Below are 20,410 nucleotides of genomic sequence, written 5' to 3'. Positions count from 1 at the left end.
ACAAGTGTTTTATGATGCAAGCACAGCTTTATTGTAATTCTAGAAAGTAATTCTGCATCAAAATTAGGCAAACACTAAACCGAATCTGATTTTATTTCGTCTGCAAGCGAGGCTATATTTCTCCAAAACGCGGCCCGCAACGAAGACAAATATTTGACATTTTCTTGTGTTTTTTTACCCTGTGCGCAGGTAGCAATTCTGAATTGTGCGACTTCTGGTTCGGGTCAAAATCCCTTACAGTCTACTGGTCGTGTTTGTTTGTTTGATTTGGTTTGTGCTTTAATGAAACCCGTGAATTTAAAATATTATAAAATTGACGCTGTTAAGAGAGTTTAAACCGACGTCTCGGCAATACTGCCTTCTTCAGGGTACAAAACTACCCTGAAGAAGGCAGTATTGCCGAAACGTCGGTTCAAACTCTCTTAACGGCGTCAAATTTATAATATTTTAAATTCACATTTATTAACTAAGGGGTAATAAAGTCTTCTTGTTGTTGTGTTTGTTGTTGCGCAGTATTACAAATCAAACTCGTGAACAGGCTTCCTCCAGGAAATTCAGGCGCAAAAGAGCAGACAAGTGTTTCATGATCCAAGCAAAGCTTTATTGTTAATTCTAGCAAGTAATTCTGCATCAAAACTAGGCGAGCACTAAACCGAATCTGATTATATATCTCCACTATTCCTTGGTCTTTATGCGATTGTCTATCACGATTACTTTGTATTAACTTTATTGTTCCATTCACAACTATTAACAAAACTAATTCATTGAACAAATTTAAACTGAATCTCTGCAAAATTAACAAATTCCCTGTTGTGGATTATAAGGCACCAAAAAAAAGCTTTCATTGTACCGCTTATCATAACTTATTTTAAGCTTGGATCCAGATCTTTCGTTCTTGGCTTTACACCCATTTGTACAGGGCGCTGTTTATGTTGTGTTTCGGGCTGTAATAATTTGCCACTGCCACGTAAGTACGACCTTTGTACTCAAATGACGTCATATCGTGTGCTCCGTGTGTTGGAATCTCTTGGTACTTAATGAACCGCGCTCCAGAGGCCTGGTACACAACTGACTGTGTGTTGTATTTCTGACTGGAATCGTAGTTATTGGCCACACCCAGGTACGTTTGACCGCTGATCACAAATGGATGCCAAGCGAGGGCTCCACGAGTAGAAATGGACTGAAACAGAACGAACTTGTTACCATTCCACTTGTAAATGAACGAGTTGGTGTTGTAGCTGCTTCCAGAGTAATAATTGGCAAAGGCGAGGAATGTGTGACCATTGATGTTAAAGGTCTTCACATCGAATGCTCCATAAGTCTGAAGAGACTGGTGTTTAACAAAGTGTCCTCCTGACCACTTGAACACAGTGGACTGACCAGAATACTTCTGCTTTGAGTTCCAATGGTTTGCAAAAGCGATGAAAGTGTCATTGTTTATTACAAACGCCGTACATCCCATGGCTCCTTCAGTTGCTATCTCCTGAAACTTGCTAAACTTGCCGCTGCTCCATTTGTAGATGACTGATTTTATGGAGTGGCTGCTTCCATCATAGTAGTTTGATACTGCGAGATACTTTTCACCATTTATCTTGAAAAAAGCGAAGTGGCTTGCTCCTTTTGTAGATATTCTCTGAAAGACCACAAACAGCTTTCCATTCCACTGGTAAATAACCGAGTCCAGTAGGTGGGTTCCATCATAACGATTGGCCACAGCGAGGAAATGTTTACCAGCGATTGAAAAGTACTCAAGACCATACGCGCCTCTGGTTTGCAGGGTCTGGTACAAAATAAATTTTCCAGTTGATTCGTCCATCTTGTAGATCATGGAGCTTGTCTTGTACTTTCTAATGTCGCCATGGTAGTTGGCAAAAGCAAGAAACAGACTTCCATCAATGGTGAAATGTTCCACATCTGCAGCTCCTCGGGTTCGTAGGTCCTGAAGGTTTTCAAAAATGTGAAAACCTGTGGAGCATTCTTAAAAGAAAAGAAAAGTTGGTGTCTTTAAGATTTAGTGAAAACCCGGGATTTTACATTATATTGCAATAATTGCATCACTTCATTAAGCTGCCTGTCTTCCCTCTAGTTGGTTTTAAGGAACCAACCTCGTTCCCAGGATCTCTCGTGAAAAGGAGAGATCCTGGGAACGAGGTTGTTTAGGAACATGTATTCAGAGGAAAGAAATCAAGAGTCGTTTGTTCAGTGTAAAAATATAAAGAGATGAGTACAGAAGTTTGTTTTAAGATTAATGCGGCATCATAGGATTGTGGCTAGTAAAACTACATGTATATCTAGGCATAAAATTTGCAGAAGTGCGTCAAACGTATTAATGTGATGGTATACGTGAGAATGATATCCAGGGTTCGTACTGTTTGAGGCTTTTAAAAATACATGACTTTCCAAGACCTTTTCAAGTTTTCCATGACAAAGCGTTCATATTTTCCAGCGTCAAAAAGCGCAGTGTTTATTTCTACTGAGTGAAAATTTATCTGTATCCTGGTTCCTTTAGTGTTTAATTTTTAAAATTGTTCACGTTCTTTCTTTTTTATTCCCTAAAATAATTCTTTCTTATTTTTCGTTTTTTTCTCCATAAACATAATTTTCAAAGGCTCTCCATGACCCACAATTAAAATCCATGATTTTTCCAGGCCTGAAATCTGATGTGTACAGAGGAATAATTATTCAAATAGACCTGAATTCCAATATCAAACTATCATTAAAGGAGAAGGTCACTGAGTTGAGTTACTCACCGCTTTTTGAGCTTTTGTATGGATCGGATGATCTTCAGAAGCTCGAAAAAACAGTGAGTAACTCTACTCAGTGTTAAATTTTATTGATGATTTAGAAAAAATACATGATTTTTAGAGTGACCTCCTTTAAGAAGCGTTGATTATATCCAGAATGAAGCTTCAACATGTTTAGTTCTAGAATTTTCCAAGAAATAAAACAAAGTGGAAACAACTGTTTGATTTGTTTAAGAAAAATGAGACGGCGTAAAACGTTTGAAAAAGCCACCAACATTGCAAACGTTATAACAGGATTGTAAATGTAATGTAACAGATAAATGTTCTTACCAGCTGCACAGCAAGCTGATTTACTGGAAGAGGAACCCTAAGATGCACAAAGGAGGGAAAAAATAGCTTGTTATACTACATATCATGAACAAAAACTAGCTAAAGATTCAATTTAGTTGATCGGTAGTATATGCAAAGCAAGAAAACGATTTCAAGATTGGATAATTACAGTAAAGGCCAACTAAATTTTCCTTACACTTGTTTATACTGAATGAACAAAGAAGAATAAACACTTCACCACCTTAGCATCACATGTTCCCGGTATTCCTTTCTGCCCTGGTTGTCCTTTTCCTCCTTGTGATCCTTTGTCTCCAGAAGATCCTTTCTCGCCCTCAGTAAACAGAAAAAATAATTTTCAATGAAATTTAAAGTATTTTCTGTTCTTGGTAAAAAGTATAATTTGACGCTTGCTCTAGTTTTACTGTACTTTACTGTAATATGAGATTGGCTAAAAAATGCGCCGCTTTGTCAACCAATTAGAAATCCCGGCAAACAGAAACCACTTGACAGAGTTGACACCTTTCGACAACAGCTCAACAGTCAACAATCGACCATGGAAACTGAGAATGACAGCAAGATTGCCTTTCTCGACACGTCAGTCTCAAGAGAACCAGACGGCCGCCTTACCACCAGGGTCTACAGGAAGCCCACTCACACTGATCAATACTTAGCGAATGATTCACACCACTCTCAATCAGTAAAACGTTGTATTGCGATATGTCTGTACGACCGGGCGAAACGTCTCGTGACCAAACCATCAGTCATCTCTGAGGAGAAGAAGCATCTGTCATCTGAACTGGTCTAAAACGGATATCCCTCCTCCTTTGTGCAGAAAGAACAACAAGGCGTTCGCAGCGACTTCAAATCCGAAACGACATTTAAGTCACATTTGGTGCGACCTAAGGACACAGTCGATCCGGCTAAACAAGATGGCATGGTTTACAGGATTCTCTGTGAATGCGGTAAAGTCTACATTGGGGAAACAGGGAGATCTATGCAGGAGAGAATGAAAGAGCACGACAGGGATATACGACTCGCCCGTACCCAGACCTCCGCTGTTTCTGAGCACGCCCACGAGACCGGCCACTATCCGCTTTGGAACGAGGTAAAGTTTATTGAGCGAAACTCTCACTGGTACACCCGTAGGGTCAAGGAAGCTATCCACATAACACGCAACAACCTCTTGCTCGACACAGAACCCACTTGTGGCTCGCTCACATGTGTTTCCCTGCGCTTGGCATATTAAGGGGGCAGTATCATGGGAGATCCATCGGAGATATTATGATTTTTGGCCAAAATTCACTAAATTTAAACTCTGAACACTATGTTAATTAATTTCTCAGTCGCTTATTTAAAGAAATATTAATAGTGATTCTAAGACGAAAGGTTGAACCAAAACATGGTACAACCGGCGATTTTTAGTGCGTTTTTAACAGCGAAATTTGAAAACGTCTGCCAGACGTTTTCAAATTTGAACCCCTCTCTATCTTGGTCATCTGCCGGCGAAAATATTCTTGGATAGTTTCTTTGCATTCTGATAGTCTTTCAATGGAATCTTGTCATTATATCTTGGCTGCTAGCAACCGAATAGCGTCTTTCCGATTTTCGATGTGTTACTAATAATAGCGTAAAACTGTCCCTTTAAGGTGAATTTGCTTTGAGTTCTGATCACTTTATTATTTGTGTTTGTGTTGTGTACATTTAATATGTTGTGATTACTTAAAGTAAATAAATAAATAAATAAATAAATAAATAAATAAATAAATAAATAACGATGTTCAATCACCACATTCTCGCATTAAAAATGAACTACAATGTGTTCACCATATTTAGAAAAATTACAAAAATCTCGTTGGGACTGGAGTTTACAATATTATAGTAATTAGAATTAGTAAATCCGGGTAAAATAACAAGAATGGTGATCAAAAAGGCTGAAAAATCATACTAAACCTAAGAACAAATCGTAAACTAAGAATAACATTCAACTTTTAGAAGATGTTACGTTTGCAATTAGGATGGTACAAGGGAAAAAGCTTCGCTTAAACGCTCCGTTCTACATTTTAAAGACTTCCAAGAGTGGTTACTTTGGTTCAGTGTTTACTTTGTTGTTCGTGTTATCTTATACTTAATTGAAAGCCAATCTATCAATGGCACTTTTCAGTCCAGTGCTGTAAATCGGGTGGTAGTCATTAAACTGGACAAACCGGTTTTGTTGTTAGGACTTTATGGACTTCTTAAACAAGAACCATTTATATTTTGGAGGAGCGGGGTTTGTAAACAGCAAAAAAATTAAAACTTATTTTGCTGCACAGCTTTATAAGAAATGAACGACAGAGAGAAAAATGAAGCAGACGAACATCGTGATAAGAAAAATTTGTGTAAGGCACTTAGTACCCCAAAATTTGCTCCACCCCCTTTTGAGCACAATGCTTGTATAAATAAACAAGAAATTAGCGTGGTCGAGTAAACAAGAGATTGGAATCCTTTAACCATCTTCAACTCTTTGTGTACAGTAGCTGGTCTCTTTCAATTTAAAGAAAGTAACAAAGCTTTAATTATACATGTAAGTTCTCGTAATTTTCATTTCAAGGCATAAAAAGTCACATGATATCAAAACCCCTTTTAGTTACTTTATACTTTTATACTAGACCAGACCATCTTTGACAGCCAGTTTTTAATTTGTAAACTAGTATATAATATAGAGCCATGTTTTTAAATCACAGACTTATGTTACCGGATTGGTGGGCTATGTTTTCTCAACCATCTCTGAAGCCATTTGATCGCTATGCTCTGATTGGCTGTACTCTAGACACTGATTGGTTATATTTTCCACGTGTGAGAAAAGCTCTTTGAATGAGAAGCTGACTGGACGTACCACTTTTTTCACATGTGAAATATACGTAGAAAATACCGAATTTTACTGGCACAGCGTATATCACCTAAAATTCTACTTCCTTGGTGTTCAAAATAACTCTTCTTCAACTCAAGCCTATTCACGGCCTACAAGAACGGTCTACCAATATTTTTAATACCTCAAGAAACTTTAAAACCATAATTACGACCTTATATTATGCAATGCTGGTTCTTCTGACTTACATGCAAGGTCGACTTACAAGGCCTGCATGTACATGTAAGTGTAATAAAAACCAGTTATTTCTTTTTGCAAGAGGTGTTCAGACTGCTTGACTGTTTTAATACAGTTTTAGGAACTAAAATCCTTTCTATTATTAAACATTAGTGTACTTAACTGTAATTCATGTATTGTATTTATTAGTTTTAAATTAATTAATATTACTTAATATATTAATTGATCTGGGCCCAGTAGTTTCGAAACGCGATTAACGCCAATCCTCGATTAAAAGTTAACCAAGGTTTGTATCTTGCTTGTTAAAAATGTTTTAAAAGCTGATTTTTGGCATAAGGTAAAGAAAAAAAAACTGAAGGGCAAAAGTCTTTCGGAAAAATGATTATTGATTAGTAATTAAACTCGGATCAAACTTCACACTAACCCAGGATTATCTTAATCGGGCTTTGAACAACAGGGCCCTGTTTTGAATCTTGTTATTACCCCAGAGCGCCTGGTCAGCTACTAAGATTCCTTGGTAATGAGTAGAAAAGGGTATGGGGGGTGGTCTACTTGATACAGTGCCAAATACCTATTAAATATCACGGTTTGTTTACTGGCAGCGAGACTTAGGGTTGTAGGTACAGATTTGGGAGTCACATTTACAACAAATGGCAAAAATGACCATGATTATCCGTGATTGGTTGCCCATCATTTCCCAATTTTCTAAATTAAGTTGACAAACTTCTATCATGTTAGCATCAAAGGCCAAAAATATTTTAATCTATTCTCTTCTTTTTACTAATTCTGATGTTACCAATTGCCATCAACACAATTCTAAATTCAAAGTTCTGGTCCACACCTGCACTTTACAAAATTTTGTGAGACAAAAGATTAATTTTAAGCTTTCATTCCAAACCAGGAATATTCACTAATACCTTTCATGAAATTAGGATGATTAATAAATAATGGTAATTGAACTGAGTGGAGTGCAATTTGGACTGAAATCATACGCGCGATTTCAAAATTGAACGAGCGCGCAGCGCGGGTTTGATTTGAAATCACAAGTATGATTTCAGACCAAAATTGCACAACACGAAGTTCAATTACCACTTTATTACACTTATTTTGAAATCATAGAGTTTTATTGTCAATATTAATATTCTCTTTTTGTTACTTCATTTCCATTTTGTTGGGCTAAAGAAAGGATGCGATTTAGAGCAAAAATTGTGCAATTTGGGAATAAATTGCACTGTTGAGAGCCCATCAGATTGCAAGGATCACCAGTGATTTCAAAATGGGTGTAATAAATATGGTAATTTTAAAAACTGAGTGCAGTGCAATTTGGTCTAAAATCATACGCGTGATTTCGTTGAGCACGAGTTCGATTTAAAATCACAAGACAGTATGAATTCAGACCAAAATTGCATGACACACAGTTTAATTACCACTTTATTACACCCATTTTGAAATCACACAGTTTTTTGTCAAATTATTAATACTTATTTTCCCCTTCAGGAAACCTGACTTTTAAGGAAGAGGGGGAATTTGGGGAACAGAAATTGCAAAATGATTTTTTTTTTTGCCCTAAATTTTTCAGTAATCTGATTGGCTAGTGCAGGTAAGCCATGACATTTGATTTGTTAGTTTCATATTCATTTTGAAGGGGCTGAAAAAGGATGCAATTTAGAACATAAAATGGTGAAATTCATGAATAAATCCCACTGTTGAGAGCCAATCAGGTTGCAAGGATCGTGAACCAATGATTGCAAAATGGGTGTAATAAAATTATGAATCATTAGGATTTTTATTATGATCAGTACTAATAATAATTAATTATGATTACATTATGCTCCCCCTGTGAGTGAAAGACGAATGCGGGTCAGTTGAAGTCTATTAGAAAACATACTGTATTTTCTCGATTAAACCCCCCTGGCGTTTATTTAAAATTCAGCAGTTTTGACCCGGCGTTTTTTCGAGGCCGGCGTTTAATCGGGGTCCGGCGTTTATTAATGAAATGCGATTTTCAGCCATTTTCCAGGTTGATTTATTATTACCGGTCCTCAGAAACCTAGGGGCAGTTTGTCAGTGCTGGACGATTTTTCTCTGGATTATCCAAAGTTACAGTATTATGGTACCGTACATACGGCACGTGTATGCCATGAAGAAAACAACAAGTACGACTCATGTGCAATGGCTGTTTATCGTGAGCATGGACTTGGTAACGAAAGGATAAATGTCGGGCATATACCTATCGAGCTGTCATCGACTCTTCGATTCTTCGTCGAACATGGAGGGAATATTTCAGCTAAAGTGAGACAGAAAAACTATCGAGCAAGCAATTTGGAACAAGGTGCCCTTGAAGTCTCTATTATTGTGCAATGCGCGAATTCCTCCCAGAAAGGACAACTCATGAAAAGACTGAAACAACTTATAAAAAAATGCTGGAGGGATCCTCGCAATTCATACAACAGTGAGCACTACAACACAAGAAAGAAAGTGCGTCAACAATACAACACGAACACAGATACATTGCTATATTTTATTTTGCTGTGCAGCAACTATCCCAGCTATGTCACGCCGGTATTTTTCCTTTGAACGTTTATTAAAATACCAAAACAGCATATCGTACTTGATATGTTGTAACAGTGCCATTTAAGAGGGTACAGTTTTACTTGTAACCGGTCCTTATGACCTCGACCCGTAATAAACGCCGGGCCCCGATTAAACGTACCCGGCGTTTATTTAAAAATCGGCAGTTTTGACCCGGCGTTTATACCAAGCCGGCTTTTAATCAGGGTCCGGTGTTTAATCGAGAAATACGGTATTCCATTTTGATCCCAGCTTATTTCTTTTAATTTCCCATTAATAACATCTACCTTGTCCATAAGGGGAAAATACAAAACCCAACTGCCAATGCTTTAATTCACATTAAATTTTTCTAGACATATAAAGATTCATCAAAGTAAACATTTTTCTTATAAAATGAAATGCAAAATAAAAAATACCTTCATGGAAGCATTCCTATCCTTTCCTTGCATCCCCACTTCACCCTTCTCTCCCTGGCAAATGAAAAGAAAAATAATTACTAAGAAACAATGTTGTTAAAATTTATTTAATGTATTCTCCATAGACATAGTTAAGTACTACTAGAACAACTACATGTAATAACACAAATAAAAACTCTTTCAGCTGTGTTACACAGATGCTCTTTGGGTTTGTTATGCCCCCCCCCCCCCCCCACTCTATGAGATTGCATGACTAGCCCAAACAGCACCTGCATAAGGGAATGACTGTGTTAAGATTTTGAGAACATTCTGTTATATTTATCTTTTCTGAGTTCCATTATGTACAAGTGGAACAGTACTAACTCAAATTAACTGAGAACTTAAAATATTTAAATGATGACTTGTGTTTAAAGTGTTTACTTTACTCAATCCAGGATATTAATGACTTAATAATAATAATAATAATAATAATAATAATTTAAGCATTTATATTGCACAGGCTCCATAAATATATATCATCCCCAGCGCATTACACAATAGTCATCTAAATAATTACATGTAATAAAATGCAAAACAATGATACATGTACCTTAATACCAGGATTACCATCCAGTCCCCGCATCCCTACTTCACCTTTGTCTCCCTGACAAATGAGAAAAAAAGGGAATTAAATTCCAATAACATTTTCAGCAAAAGCAAGAAGAAAAAAATTAACCTTTGCTCCAACTCTGCCATCCTGACCATCACGGCTATCTTTGCCTGTGTTACAAATAAGGATCATGAAAGAATCAACAATCAGTACACACAAAACTTGGAAGAGCTGAATGTTCCTGTCTTAAAAGGTACACACGCATAATGTCATGACTGTGTCTCTCGGTTTCCCAGATAATTTGTCTCAAAATTAACTTTGTTAAATGGACACACAAGTCAATATTACAATGTAAGTTACATTTTGGCTCCATGCCACTCTTACTAGCAACTCAGCTCATCTCTAACAGAATGTTTTTCATACTACTGTCAGCAAAAGGATGTTGCCAACTACAGTGAGGATGGCATAACAATGCAAAGACTGCCAGGCTGAATTTTGGCCAGTTTTTTGTTTGTTTTTGTCTTTATCTGTAAATTATTACGGATGATGAACAACAGATTCTAATATGTTTTATTATTTTAATGTACTAACTTCACAGAAAACTACATATTTTTTTTTTTTTTTTTTTTATTGACAATATCTATATTACCCTTACAATACGTACAAATAATACTTACAATACACTAGGATACAACGAAAGAAAAAAGAAAATACAATTACATGTACATTCCCTACTATGGCTTGCTTATTTCCGTTACATCTTACAAAGTACAAAGAAAAGTAATATACAGCTCTAGGTCACAAACTTTTTGTCAATTAAAGGTTTCCATTTATTGTTATAACGTTCATATGTATTAGTTCTTGTTGATATTTGTTTTTCGATTTCAGCTTTGCTTATCACTATTGTTAGATAAGTACTAAAAGACAACGGTTCTTCATTAATACTGGAACAATATATATAGTATTTCGCAATTAGTAGGAGGTGATTAGTTAAATTACAAAGGTTGTCGTTATCTATGATACCATATAAGATTTTTGCGGTTGACAATTCTAGTTTTATGGTAGTATGAGTCTCATACCATTCCAGAAAGATTTTCCAGAACTCTGATACCACCGGACATGAAACAAGCATATGTTTTAGATCTTGTTTTGTTTTTGAACATAAATAGCAAAGATCACTGCTGACTAGTTTAGCTTTAAATAATTTGCTTCTAGTAAAAACTATATCATGTAAGGTTTTGTACTGGAACATAGTTAACTTTATTTCTATAGTGATAGAGAAAGCTAAGTTAAAGTATTTGCTTATTTGGTCCGGTTTTAACCCATTGGCAATAAGGCGTTGTTTTGCGGTGGGTTCTTCAAATATACGCTCAGAAAACTACATATGGATTTCATATATATGCTAACTTTGTTTTTACCTTCTTTGGGCAAGCATGTGCTCAAAGGGATTAACTACACAACTTATGTCCTTTGGTACAGTACGTATCAAGTTATCCAGGCAAGTTTTAAGTGTTTCATTTCTGGTTGCCATGAGATTCTTAGAGTACTGAGCACTTTCAAGTTACTCACTAATCATCCACCCACTCTGGGGATGTATTTCAAGCCGGTAGAAGAGAAGTTTCTAAGACAATTGGTGTTGCTGCCAAACTATTCTTCATGGTTTTGGTATTTCCTTTCTAGACTTTAGAGTTTCTTTGTTGTCAATAAGTTTATTAAGTTTCTGTGGTCAAACCAACGGATATGTTTGCCCACGTACAAGCAACGAAACAATGCTTTCAATTATTCTATCTATAGTCCTTTGTAGTTAGTTAGCTTTTCCTCGAACGTGTTCAGGAAAACGCTCAGTTCTAGTCAATGTGCCATCTTGTAAAGATCAAGACTATAACTCAAGTATAACGCTACAAAATCCCTAACGCGGACACAGAAGCAAGTCTCTTTACTTTGTGCAAGTTACTGTTTTTATTGCCTTTTTGTATCAGATTTATGAAGTTTTCATTTTTGTTTCTAAGTTTGTAAATTAGCTTTACAGTCAATCCAGGTCACGCATGAACAGTATTTCCAAGAATGAAATGAACATTCGAATTTCTCTTTGTAATGTCCGACTTGTGAATGGAATGTTGGACATTTATCTGGAAACTCGTTCCAAAAAAGACGCATTAACTGAAAAAAAGATTCAAAATACTTGGGAAACAATTGTTATTCTTGAAATATTCAATCTTGCAATGTAAAGAAAACTTCATAGCCTTATACCGTCAATAAGTTAGGGAAATTTATACGGGAACTCTGAAATCGCGTTGGCGATTTTCAAAACTGACATGTAAATTTCAAAACTCCGTTCAAATTTCAAAAATATCGTTCACGCGTGACCTGGGTTGACTGTAATACTTAGTCTTATTATAGTTTTCGTTGTATTTACTTCTTAGTTTTCAAAACCGCTTTATACATTGCTTTGTTACCGTATCGCTTTGTTATCGCTTCACTACACATCGCTTCACTTCCAAGCATTGTTAACGTCTCTACCGCTTCCATAAACTTTGTTTGGTTATCTTACTGCTGTGAACCTTTGTTGTGGCACACCATTTTCATAAGCGCGTATAGAAGTTCTGTTTCTTAAAATGGGATTAAAGACCGTCCTGTAAGTAACGAACTGCGCTCACAATTGGTCATTGCTTTTTTTGTATACATGTAGTGTGCAATTCTTTTTTTTTCTATTAATTTTGTTGGAGCTGAGTTGGGGAACTTAGTAATGACAAAAACTTAGAATATTATTAATAGTTACATGTATCGATAATAATGAAAATGATACTAATAATAACATTTGTCAATAGCAAATTATCAATACATTCAAATGCACTTCTTATAATTATACTGAAATTAAGAACTAGTAACATTATTTGTTGAAAAAAACAACATTCTTCTTCTCAATACAATGTGGTTAAACTGCTTTCTATGAAAAACAAAAGTCTTCAATAAATAATAAATGTGACTTTACTAAAGTATTTTATTTTCCAGGAGCAGAGGGTGGTAAGTTCCAGTGATACAGAGGAAAAGCAAAGCTGAAGATGACCCTCAATGCACCAAAATAGCAATTAAGACAAGCACAATTTGGGACTGGTGCAGTTTGCTGCAATCTAGATAATTGTTGCTTCAATGCTTCAACATTAGTACACCTTGAGACAAGAGTTATCTGTATAATAAATTGTAAATTTAAGACTCCAAGGTCAAGAATAAGCATTCACAGTGAGTAAATTGATTATTGTTGCCATTTGAAGCACCCATTGGACCTTTCTGTTACATTTCCAGGAGTTGCTATCTTAGTGTGAACTATAAAGTTCAGTACAATCTGGGTTTAACTTAACTTTTGGTCTGCTCTGAGCTGAATGAAATATCTTTTTTTACATTTGCATTTACTGGAAATTGGATCACAACGGCTCAGTGTTCATGAAAATGATTTAATTACAAGGACGATCTTGTATACCAACACTAAAAAGTGGCTAAATACATATAAGAGAGTTTACTAAGTGCAATCATGGCTCTACTTAAATAACTGGTAACTACTGTATGTCCCCTGGGATTATAGCTTGGGCCTTCCTGAATGAAAGCATATTTTATGATTATCACATATCCATTTAATAATAACATTAATTAATTTCTTTGGAAATTAATATTTTAAACTTAGTTGTAGTTAGAGGCACTGTTGAAAATCTAACAAACCTGAATGTTCGTAACACAAACAAGGTAAGATTAATTAATTGGAAAGAAAATATACAGAGTTTGTGCAAACAATAATAAGGTAATAATGCCCCTGCCACCCAACAATCGAAATAACAATTCATACAGATTCTATTAACATTAATGAAAATTTAGGCCATGACTAATTATTCCTTAAAAGTACTTGAAGAGAAAAAAATTGAGTACATCACCATTCACTCCATCACGTCCATCTTTCCCTGAGAAAGTAAAACAAAATCAAAATTTTATTGACAACCACTCACGACAGGTCATTGTTTTAATAGTTGCTGATATAGTATTGATGTTGAAAAGCTACAATATTTCCGGTCCAAAGCCTGGAGTGAATTACTCAAGATAAAAAATACTTGTAAAGAATTAGTAAAATTACATACTCAGCATATAACTGACATATAAAAACTCCAAAATACAAATAAGCCTAATGGTAGGATACTGTGAGATTTCAATGCCACAGCATTAGACAGGATGGCTTTGATCAAAACAAGTTTATTAAGTCATGTACTTTTTTTGTTTTGCAAATAACCTGACATGCAATGCACCATGACAGTAATTGCACAGAGTTGCATGAATTCCCATAATACCTAGAGCATGAAACTGTGAACGTCACAGATACTAGTAAAAATACAACCAAATTTAAAAGATGCTGTAAAATTTTAAGTCACGAAAATTGCAAAAAGTACTGCTGTTGTAGGTTAAAGTGATTTTAACTTAGGTTGATTTGTATTTTCCTTTTACATCTGAAATTTAATCTGTAATTTACATCTGAAACAAAGAAAAATACAAATCAACCTAGGTTGACATCATTTTAACCTGGATTCATTTTAACCTTAAACACTGCCACTGTGAAATTTAAGCTTCCATTTATTTAATAGTTATCTGATAGTGTGTAGCATATAATTTTATACTAAACAAAAAGATTCCTGAAAAATTAAGAATATGAGATTGTTGTTGTTGAGAATTTAATTTTGTTCTTTAAGGCTCAGGTTACATACACAGCTGTAAATGTAGACTACATCATTGCATTTATGTTCAACACTTTTTTTTTTTTAAGTGAACACATACCATTTTGCCCATCTTTTCCATCCTTCCCTGCAAAAAAAATTAAAGGAAACATTATTCATGTAGTATGCGACTAGTGAAAACTACAGAACACTGTCACATCAAAGGGCATTAAAGCTTATGAGACTTGGGATGTACTAGTTTATGGTTCACTAGTTTATGGTTCTTCCAATTTTAATCCAGTCAGACACAGTTCATCCAACTGCATGTTTGCGACAATTCAGGATCATGGTCGAGATGTGATAGTGCACATCACAAGATAATTTCTTTTACCAAATAAAAATTTCTATTCTTGCTAACATGCAGCAAGCAATGGAAGAAAAAACCCCACATTTTTAAAATCTGTCATGAACAAATGTCTTCGACCAAACCACAAGGAGAATTCCCACAAAGGTATGTGTATGTTTAGACTGTTAAATTGTTTCAACATTCTTTCCGTCTTTTTTTTTTTTTTGGCATTTTTGTTGAGTGCATGCTAGCCTCATACTTCTAATTATTTATTAATAAGAGTTTTTCCACATGACTTTTAGAAGACTAATTGACATGAAAAAACAAGGGAAACTGGGGGCACAACTTTTTGCATCAAAATGACAATCATGATGTTTAAGGAGAATGTGAGGCTTTAAATAGTCCATTTGACCCTGGGGCAGGGAAATTAGCTGAGTGTTTTAACACTGTAACTATGTGTATATATGTAGAATTTTCCATAATAGAAAATATATATAAAAAAAAACAGTGGACCAATGTTTAAAAACTCCCCACTATGTCCTGGGGGTCCGGGGGAAGGGGAGGGGGGGGGGGGGGAGGAGGATAGCATTTAATTGACTGATGCATTAGGGATCAAAAGGTCAACAGTGGCTTGTAAACAACAGATAGAAGAATTGATGTGACGCTGAGCACAATAACAATAAAACGATTTACTTACCATCTTTACAGCCACAGGCTTGAGAAACAGCTTCACAGCTTTTTGACTTGCTTGTGGGTACATTAGTCTATAATTTCAGAAACATAATTAAATATAAATGACTTTATGTATACAATTATATGTGAATAATTATTCAGTTTATTTTAAAATGTCACAAGTACTATATAGTTATTGACATTAAGTGATAAATTATGAGAACATTAATAATACATCATTCTCACTAATATTACAGTTCTCAAAGACAACATGTACCCACGTATGTCACCCAAATGATGGATAAGATTCTGTCATATTTGGTTAGCTTACTTTTAAAATCACTGACGTTTCTTTGTCTGGCAATTCGAGAGATTGGTTGCATTGTAAGGCAATGCAAATATTCTCTCACTTAAAACATAGCGAAATTTCAAAACGACTAGAACAAAAATAAATCAATTCCTCACTGGTTTAGACAAAAATTGGCATTGTTCTGCATAGTCCTAGCTTGCCCCAAGAAATCCCGCTCTGGAGTAGAATTATGAGCCAGCAACCTTTGATCACGCATCCCCTAATCCTCGCTAAAAACCGCTGGAATTATACTTGGATTCCTTATAAGCAAACGTACGTAAATCTTCGCAGTACAAGTTCTTCGCCAGGCGTTTCTACAATGAGGGAAGACTGGGCAGCACATTTTGTGGGGAGGAGGTGTGGAGAAGGGCGCAAAGTGCTACCCTGCCCAGGGGACTGGATAGTTTATAAAAAGAGTGCTATAATTCGGCTTCTGGATTAATCGGTTCTTTTACAAGTTTAACTTTTTCGAATTTAATATACCTTTCTAGAAATAGTTTCGCTTTTAGTTTAAGTGTGACAGCGCCAAAATTTAGAGGCAGTGAGTGATTCACGATAAAAAACCTTTTTCGAAAACAATAAAAGGTACGAGAAACGACTTCACGGGGGCTTCCGAAATTAAAAGCTAAATATATGCAGCGTATTTCTCAGGCGTTACCTGATTTGCAGACTTTCTCTGTGTTGTTCCGAAAGAACAGGTCAAGAAAACGCCTAAGGCCAACACGAAGAACAAGCGAAACATTTTGATCCTCTTTCCTCAGAAGTCAACTGGTAATATATGACCATATATATTCAACGTGTACCTAAGTAAAAAGACTTCCGATCTTTGGTTTATTTGACTGACGAACGCGAAAATTCGAGATGAAAGGTTATTTGTTTATGATGCTTACATCCGGATAACTTACGAGAAAGTCAAGGTCTCGGTAGACTGTGTAGCGTGGAGTAAGTCAGGAAAGGGGGAGGGGTGGGGAGGGGGGAAAGGACTCTCCATGATTTCAGTGGCAGCTTGATTTGGTGCCTGAATGGTGAAATCTATATTACTTCCATTTTATATAAATGTTAGGCATATTAAAATGATATTGTTTTAACTGGGAAGCCGTGACCTCGAATACGAAAAGGCTTTGTCCGGTCGTGTTTTCGATATGCCATTTTTTTGCGGGGGCTCCAGTCCCCAACCCCGACTCCTGATAATAGGCCTAATCACGGTTTTCGACCCCATTTTGACGAGTAAGCAAACAGGCTTGAAATAACAGTGTTTGTATGGAAATCAGATGTCAAATTACTTTCATAAAACATCGCTTCTGAACAATTCATGAATTGGAAACTTTTAGCACTAAGAAAAGGATTTTAGGAAAAAAATTTGAGGGATGTAGCTGTGCCAGAAAGCGTCCAGTCGTGTTTTGAACTTTCCATACATTTGTCTGTAAAGCGAACCAGCCGTGAACTGCTACTAAAAATAGTTTGCGGGAAAAAAATACAGGGAAATATATGGAAAGTTCAAAACACGACTGGACGCTTTCTGGCACAGCTACATCCCTCCAATTTTTTTCTTAAAATCCTTTTCCTAATGCCAAAAGTTTCCAATTGATGAATTTTTCAGAAGCGATGTTTTATGAAAATTATTTGACATCGGATTTCCATACAAACACTGTTATTTCAAGCCTGTTTGCCTACTCTATAAAATGGCGTCGAAAACCGTGATAAGGCCTATGGCAAGCGGACAGTCAATGCTTGTAGTTTCATTTCATTAAAATTCTTTACGGAAATAAGACAAATTTAACCGTCGATACTGTATAACTAACATGGCTGGCATACTTTTAGTTTTCGATTTCATAAATTCCATGTGTCTAACAACATTTTACTTCTCCCTTCTCTTTTGAACCTGAAGTCTTTTCCCGTTTCTCTTTAAAAATCACTGCTATCTACTGCATTCTTTGCGTTGAGCCACAAGAAGACCACGAATTATATTTTATATATTTTTCGCCTCTTAGACTTCCCACGAATCACAAGAAGCGAAGTGTAAAAATGCAAATTTGCAACGGACAGGACAACCTGTTTACCGATCGATGTCTGCCACATCTACTGTGTCGTTTCCTTTACAAAACCACATGACCTTGTTATTTACCTTCCCCTCCGAGATATGCGATATATTCACCTCATGCCGCACCCGAGGGCGTAGCACATCTTTATCAAAGTACAATCAAACCCGTATTAATCACAATCCCCGGGTAAATGACAAGTGGCCGCTTATTAGAAATTAGCATAAGGCCCGAAAGGAACATCACCTAGTTTTATTGGAATGCAAACACGCTTAGAGGCTAGTTTTTCACATATAAATACAACCTGTTATTTAGAACGTCGAAGATTCACCGAACTTAAGCGGAGATAAAATGTCTTTAAAGCAGTCTGATTTCTCTTCTGATTTCTGTTTTCTGATTTTTTCTTTTTGTGTGTGTTCGTTTGCTCTTTTTAAGGAGTGTGGATATGCTGTATGTTTCATGTGATTATGTCGTGTATCTAGTCATTGTGATGTCCTGCACTTCCAAAACTACTTGCAAGTAACTAGATGCTAGCTCCAAAACCTTGCGATTATCTAGTTCCTAGGCATTTCCTCACATATAACATATATTCAGTGTAAAAAGTAATTGTATATTATATATGTGAAGTTTGTGGCATATAACAATTCGAAAATTTTTAGCAAGGAAATGTAAAATAAAGTTATTGTTGTTGTAGTCGCACAGCTCCTCACCCTGAAACCATAAACTTAAGGGTCTGCGAGGTAATTTTTGTCACTGTCAATAAACAACAACCAAGAACCGTAGTATCCTTGCGTGACAGGCGTAAGAAATTAAGGGGAAGGCAAGAGGGGACTCGGGCCGTGCGTGCGAAGTGAGAGAAGCGTGCTCGTCACCTGTCAACCAAGCTACGTAACCTAGAACAATAGAAAGGATTCGATATTGATATATCGTTGGAATCAGAGCTTACAAAAGAAGAATCAGTAAATAAATGGCAGTTAAGGCCAACGCCTCACTATGTGTGTTAAATTTTTGGTGGCCGCTATAAATAAGGGTAAAAACATTTATTACTAAAGTAAAGACGTTTTGTTAGCAAAAGAAATAAAAGCTCTTACCTTTATACGATTAGCAATCCGCTTTATCCTGATTGGTTTGTTTTGATCACGTGGTAAAGTACAATCTACCTCGTTTGCATAATTAGCAATAAAGTCAATACGTCATATCTAAAAATAACAACTGTGACGTCACGAAGACGTAATCTGCTTTATCCTGATTGGTTCGTTTTGATCACGTGGTATCATCCTTGCAGTATCATTGGTTACACGCTATACTACCCTTTCTTACTACTAACAAAGTTTCAAGACCTGACGGATGTGAAAAGAAACCTGCACAGCATTTTCAAACTGGATTGCCACGTTGTGTTCTCGTATTTTTCCGGGAAAATCCTGAAAACAATGTTTCTACAAGTCTCGATTTTGCTGCGCCTTTCAATAACATGCGGAGTCTGACAGTGAAACTATGATCAAAATTTTGCTTCCACTTTTCTCATCAGCTTTTAAAAGTAAAAGTGATAAATATACTTACCACGCCAAATTTTACATGGAAATTCTAACAAAAAGGCCAATTATTTTAAACGTGAAGTTCAGGTTCGCTTTGCTGCCATTTCTCGATTCCAAAAATGGTCGGGAACCACATAAAGAGCTGGATCTAGTTGCATCCAGAGGAATATGACGCCTTACACTCAACACAAAATGAAGTTCAAGATTCAACCTACCATTTCGCTTTTCACTGCCGTTAATAACTGCAGCGGACCTCTAAGAAAACGAAAAAGTTTGGCTGAACGAGGTAACAAAGTCCTCAACAGTTAGCCTAATTTAGCTTCGGTAGCTTGCAGTTAGCATTTTCATTTGAAGTTAGGATATCGAGAAAAAAAATTGTAAACTCTGGAAGCCTTTCGTCGCTAGTCTAGTGGTAAGGTTCTCGCTTGGAAATCCGACGAGCCAGGTTTGTGCCTCTTTTTCCAGACGTTGAGTAGTATGAGACATATACTCTATATTCAAGTTCGCAAAATCTGAGAAGCCATTTGGCACTTTGAGTCTGCTGACGCTATTTGATGCAGTTCATGATATTGAGTCATATGAAGAAAGTGTTTTGTTTGATTGGCTAAAAGTAAAAGCAAAAGTTAAAAACTAAAAGTAAACTCGCCCATACCTGAAATTCGAGTTTAGGGGAATGAAACGTTCGCTCTTTTTTTTTTTTTTTTGGAAAAATATCTGCCACATGTTCACAAAGTTCTGCAGCATTCACACGGTCTTTCTGAACTTGGTATTTTTTATTATTAGTGCTAACACGAGTTTGCCGCCTTGCTTTGTCGTGTCAGCTATCCCGAATTAAATTGCAGAGTGCTTCTGTCGATAGTCCCGAACGGAAATTGATGTTCCAAAGCAAGTTTCAATGGCCAGCTGTGTGCATGCTTGTTTTTAAGACGCCTTCTATTGGCCGTGCTTTCAAAATGAATTGAAAATATACATGCCACTTGTCAGTTTCTTTTCTTTTGTTACTTTTTCAGGGCGGCGTGCGAGTAGCTGGAATTTTTGGTCTT

The 20,410-nt window shown here is 36.2% G+C and overlaps 2 protein-coding genes and 2 long non-coding RNA genes across 4 annotated transcripts in view; 1 reads left to right on the top strand and 3 right to left on the bottom strand.

The window, feature by feature from the left end:
- Positions 1-12,751, bottom strand: part of LOC146462342 (uncharacterized) — a 52,719-nt gene extending 39,968 nt beyond the window's left edge. Inside the window, exons 1-4 of the mRNA XM_085085887.1 lie at positions 11,118-12,751; positions 9,862-10,337; positions 9,736-9,789; positions 9,147-9,200 (exon numbers count right to left, since the gene is read on the bottom strand). Of these exons, the coding sequence (XP_084942013.1) occupies positions 9,147-9,200; positions 9,736-9,789; positions 9,862-9,927 (174 nt within the window). The 5' untranslated portion in view covers positions 9,928-10,337; positions 11,118-12,751. The remainder of the gene's footprint in view (positions 1-9,146; positions 9,201-9,735; positions 9,790-9,861; positions 10,338-11,117) is intronic.
- LOC146462338 (uncharacterized) overlaps positions 861-20,410 on the bottom strand; it is a 55,822-nt gene continuing 36,272 nt past the window's right edge. Inside the window, exon 7 of the mRNA XM_085085883.1 lies at positions 861-1,467. Coding sequence (XP_084942009.1) covers positions 902-1,467 — 566 coding nt within the window. The 3' untranslated portion in view covers positions 861-901. The remainder of the gene's footprint in view (positions 1,468-20,410) is intronic.
- On the top strand, positions 3,454-12,802 carry LOC146462341 (uncharacterized). Its single transcript, XR_014857182.1, has 2 exons — positions 3,454-4,179; positions 12,748-12,802. It is a non-coding gene; the product is annotated as an uncharacterized LOC146462341 (long non-coding RNA).
- On the bottom strand, positions 14,515-16,107 carry LOC146462340 (uncharacterized). Its single transcript, XR_014857165.1, has 3 exons — positions 15,910-16,107; positions 15,470-15,536; positions 14,515-14,574 (listed from the first exon to the last, which is right to left on the bottom strand). It is a non-coding gene; the product is annotated as an uncharacterized LOC146462340 (long non-coding RNA).

The sequence above is a fragment of the Pavona decussata genome, unplaced genomic scaffold, assembly GCF_977016875.1.
Source record: "Pavona decussata unplaced genomic scaffold, jaPavDecu1.1 SCAFFOLD_190, whole genome shotgun sequence".
In the NCBI taxonomy this organism is placed as follows: Eukaryota; Metazoa; Cnidaria; class Anthozoa; order Scleractinia; family Agariciidae; genus Pavona; species Pavona decussata.
The sequence above is the reverse complement of the archived record's forward strand: the minus strand, read 5'-3'. Positions and strand labels throughout refer to the sequence as shown.